A 4572-nucleotide genomic window follows, 5' to 3' on the forward strand; every position below is an offset into this window, starting at 1 on the left:
TTTTAAACTTTCAATCGAACTGCTAGATAACCAGGATACATTTACATAATAAACTGCTACCGAATGACCATGACATATGGAAATCTGTGCCTCAGACTTTGCAATCTGTTGAACAAATTGAAGGCTTTCTGCAAAACTTAAGCAAACAAGAGGCATGCCCATGCAGTTTTGACTAAGATTTTTAAGATATTACACCTTCATGCTCTGGGATTATCTGCGAAGTATAACTATAGTCGAACGTTTATATTCGTAAATATAAGTAAATATTCGGGAGGAATATTGAAACATATTCATATTCATCTAGATGATCAGAGAGGAGTGTACGACTGATTTTTGAATTAGTAAGTCAATTACAAGAAAACTGAAATAAATTGAAATTTGTTATTTCTTGCAGATTAACCAAAAAAAAAACAAGTCCCAGTGAGTAATATTCTAATTGTACCAGCGTGTTGATTTGAGGGCATAGTTTAATTAATCGTTCGTCTTTTAAAATTATGCACACATGGGAAAGGAAACTTGTCCAGAACCTCAATTTGTGGGAGGCAGGTGTGAGAACATATTTTTTAGGTTTAGAGGGTGGTAACATTGATACTCTACTGGAAGATGAAGAGCACAGCATTCGTAAGGAAATCCTGGAATTTCCTCCAGATATTGTAGTGTTGCAAATAGGTGGCAATGACATAGACAACAAGCCTTTTGACATGCATGTTTATGTAAGAAAAGTGGTTTCCTTTATAAATATTTTGCAGCAAACATATGGAGTTAAAAAGGTAGTTGTTTGTGAAATTTTTGGTAGACAGAGATTAGCACTGCCAACCCGTGTTTACCACTATGGCAAACAATACATAGACCAGTATTTATATTTGGAATTTAAAAACCACCCTACAGTCAACTTTTGGTTCCATAGGTCCCGACTTGTAGCTCAGGACAAGTTGTTCTTAAAGGATGGAACGCACCTTAATTTAGAAGAAACTCGAAGATTTTTTAGAAGTCTTCGAGGTGCTGTACAGAATACTATGAAGTAAATGTTTAAAATGTTGAATAAGACACACACGTGTTTAGTACAACATCTACAATAATATAATACTGACGGTCTTCAACAATGGTCCAATCAGATATGATTAAAAAAAATAAGAAAACAAATATCAGTAATTGTCACTTGTTTTTATATTTGTTATGAAGATGTACAAGCATTGTTTCCTTTAATTTTATAAGAAGTCTATGATATATGGTATGTCATTTACATGGAGGATTTTAAAGTTATAAATTAAGTCATGGTTCAATTAGCAATAAAAAAAAAGTATACAACAGGTTCTTAATACTATGTCAAAACTTAACTTTTATTCTTGAGATGAATTTGATAAGTCTGGTGAATTTAACAAAAAATATCCTTATCATAAAACGTTGTCCATAGGGTTGTAAATTGGACAACGTTTTTGAGAATTTTATTTGTTGTTACCTGAAATCATCATTTAATCAAGATTATTTTTCAATATCTATTCTAATCGTCTGCAAAATGTTGAAAAGTAAAACAGAGAAATTTCAAGCGAAAGTCATTTGTTATTAAAGCAATCCAAAGCTCAAGAGTCCAAAAGAAATATATCAGTAAGTCATCCTGTTGATGAGCCCACAACTACGTGCATGCCAACACCTATCCAGTTTTTTCAGACTAAAATTTTGAACTTGGTGCAAGCTGTAGCATTGAAAAGTAAAATCACAAAAATACTGAACTCAGAAGAAAATCAATTAGGAAAGTCCATAATCACATGGCAAAATCAAATAACAAAACGCATCAAAAACGAATGGACAAGAACTGTCATATTCCTGACTTGTTACAGGCATTTTTGAATGTAGAAAATGGTGGATTAAACCTGGTTCTATAGCGCTAACCCTCTCACTTTAATAACAGTCATATCAAATTCCGTTATATTTACATGATGCGTTAAATCAACAGTCACAATTAATAAAATAGTCAAAATATGGGTACATCAGTCATCATCGTATAACAATTTAACAGAACACAAAAACATCTTCTATCTACGAACACATTAATATATTTGAGTGTCTGACGTCAGAAAATTTTGTACGTCACATACAGTGACCGATCGCTAAATAATGACTGGAAGACAGGTAGACGAGTATACAGCTTCAAGCCTTAGCCCAACAGTTGTATTGCACCTCGTGTGATGCTCGACTGCACCTGACCGACATTGAGAGTGAGAGACGATATGGATTAGGCAGCATACTTTTATACTTTTTAACGACGTTAAAACAGGAAAGAGATACAACGGAATATTTGACATCAATTCAAAATTAGCACAAGGTAATAACAATGTTTTTTGTACATACATTAACATATTGTAGAAAAAAATGAAATGAAAGAGAACAACTATGTAATCTATGGGTGGGGTGGGCAGGGGTTGAACTGAAGACTGGCAGCTGTAGCCTACAGCTTAAATTGGGTAAGCTAAATATATATTCCTATATAAGAAAAGGAATCAGGGTCCATTCTCACTGATTTACATTCGCCCTGATTTTTTTCTTCTTACTGAAATACAGTGTATTTGTCTTCAATTTCAAACCCTGGGTGGGGTATAAAAATCACTCTGATTTCAAAGAGGAAGAAGTCAATTATCTTACACTGTTTTGATATGTTTAAACGGTAAAACCATTTGAAAAATAATCCCACGCCTGTTTTCCCTTACAACTGCATTTCAGCGATTGTTATAAAAAACAAAACGAATGATTGTTGCAATATATCTTGTCCAAGATCACTCTGAAGTCCAACGCCTGTTTAATACAGAATAAATATGTCAATTTGACAATCATGATTGTATGATGAATTGATTTTTCTGCTTAGTGTTGATGCATTTAATGTGAAAAAAAAATGTGACTGTTCTTGGAAGCAATTGTTCTTTAAAATTAATATGTATGCAAAATATAGTAGCCATGGTACACACAGGAATGGGCCCAGTACAAATTAACAAATTGCTTGCAACTTTAAATTTACCACCAGTTGTGCCGTCCACTCTTAAGAGGAGAAGGGAACAAAAGATTGATACAACTCTAAAAGATGAGGCAACACAATCTTGTCTTGAGGCACAAAAGGAAGAAATTAAAAAGGGAAATGGAATGGTAAAAAACTTAAAATTCCAAATGATGAATAAATATACAATATATGTACATTGTTGGAAAATATGAGATTTATTTGTATGAGCTTTTCTCCTGTTTTGTAGCAAAGAAAACCCATGGACCGGTTACTTACTTGAAAATAGTGATTATCGAAAATTGCACATTAACTCACTACAATATATAAATACCAAAAAATTCAAAATATGGGGCTGATTCAGGACTTGCTTGATGTTGATCAGGAACAATATTTTGGAAAGTAATTATGTTTTCTCCTTTATTTTCAACAAATGGAAAATATTTTATAATCTGTTTCCAAATCTGCTTCTGTAAAAAGAGCTGTTTTAGAATACAGGAAGACTGCTTTATAGATGGTTGGTAAGGCAACATCAAACAATTCAAATTTTATTTCTTGCCTAACATGAATTCTTCAGTACATGTATTTAAGATATGTATCAATTTTTTTTTTTAAGATGGAAGTAAGCTTTGACGGTGGGTGGCAGAAAAGGGGTACAGGATGGAATTATAATAGTAATACAGGTGAGAACTTCTCTGTTTATTTTTACCTGTATGAAAAGAAGAAAGATGTGGTATGAATGCTAAATTAAGACATTTATTCCCTATAAACCAAAACATTTAGATATTAACATCTATATGTCCCACCATGGTCTTGAACAATATTGCAAAGCAAGCTCTAATTAAATCAAATTAAAACAACTAAATTGTATTTTATGACGTTAAGATACTAAATACCTGGGATGTGTTTAAGTTGATTTTAGTCTCTGATGTATGATTTTTTATTATTGTTTTTTGCTTTTAACTAGCTGTCAGTAACTGAGTACTCTCAACTCGTATTTTCTTGATAACTCGACCTGTTCATACTGTTTATAATGCTTTTTTGTTATTTTAAACTCCCCAAGGGTGACTGGGGAATAGAATAATGGTCATTTGGTCTTCTCCCGACCGGCAGTAAAACGCTTGCCGAAGTAGGGCGTCCGTTTGGCTGTATCAAGTTCGCAGTCACGGCCGGTCAAAACACATTAAATCCGATGTCTCGTGTAGAGAATGCAACGCCCTCTGCACGTTAAGAACCCTTGCAACAACTCTTTGATAGGTCTGTAGGTGGCCTGTTGTGAGGCAAAATTTCTGTCCCTATCCAATATACTCTTATTTTTTAGTGCCAGTCCAAATTTCCCCGACCCTCATCCCAAATGGCCTCTATTGTGACCAGACCTACCTATTGTATTTATTGTGAACTTGGTCTCGTCCTGAATATGTATGAAATATTTGTCACTGGACGGTAAGCAACCAACAATCAATCAATCAATGTTATTCTATATGTATACGGATCTTGTCTATATACCGGCTTTGATTATTTGGAATATCTCAACATTTTACTTCTTACTAAAACTGTATAAACTTCAAGATTTACCTGTATTATGA

The 4572-nt window shown here is 33.5% G+C and overlaps 1 protein-coding gene across 1 annotated transcript; it reads left to right on the forward strand.

Moving 5' to 3' along the window:
- Positions 1–494: 494 nt before the first annotated feature.
- LOC139494132 (uncharacterized) lies at positions 495–1025 on the forward strand. Its single transcript, XM_071282309.1, has one exon. The coding sequence runs from the start codon at positions 495–497 to the stop codon at positions 1023–1025; it is 531 nt and encodes a 176-aa protein (XP_071138410.1).
- The last annotated feature ends 3547 nt before the right edge of the window (positions 1026–4572 follow it).

The sequence above is a fragment of the Mytilus edulis genome, chromosome 11, assembly GCF_963676685.1.
Source record: "Mytilus edulis chromosome 11, xbMytEdul2.2, whole genome shotgun sequence".
Taxonomy (NCBI): domain Eukaryota; kingdom Metazoa; phylum Mollusca; class Bivalvia; order Mytilida; family Mytilidae; genus Mytilus; species Mytilus edulis.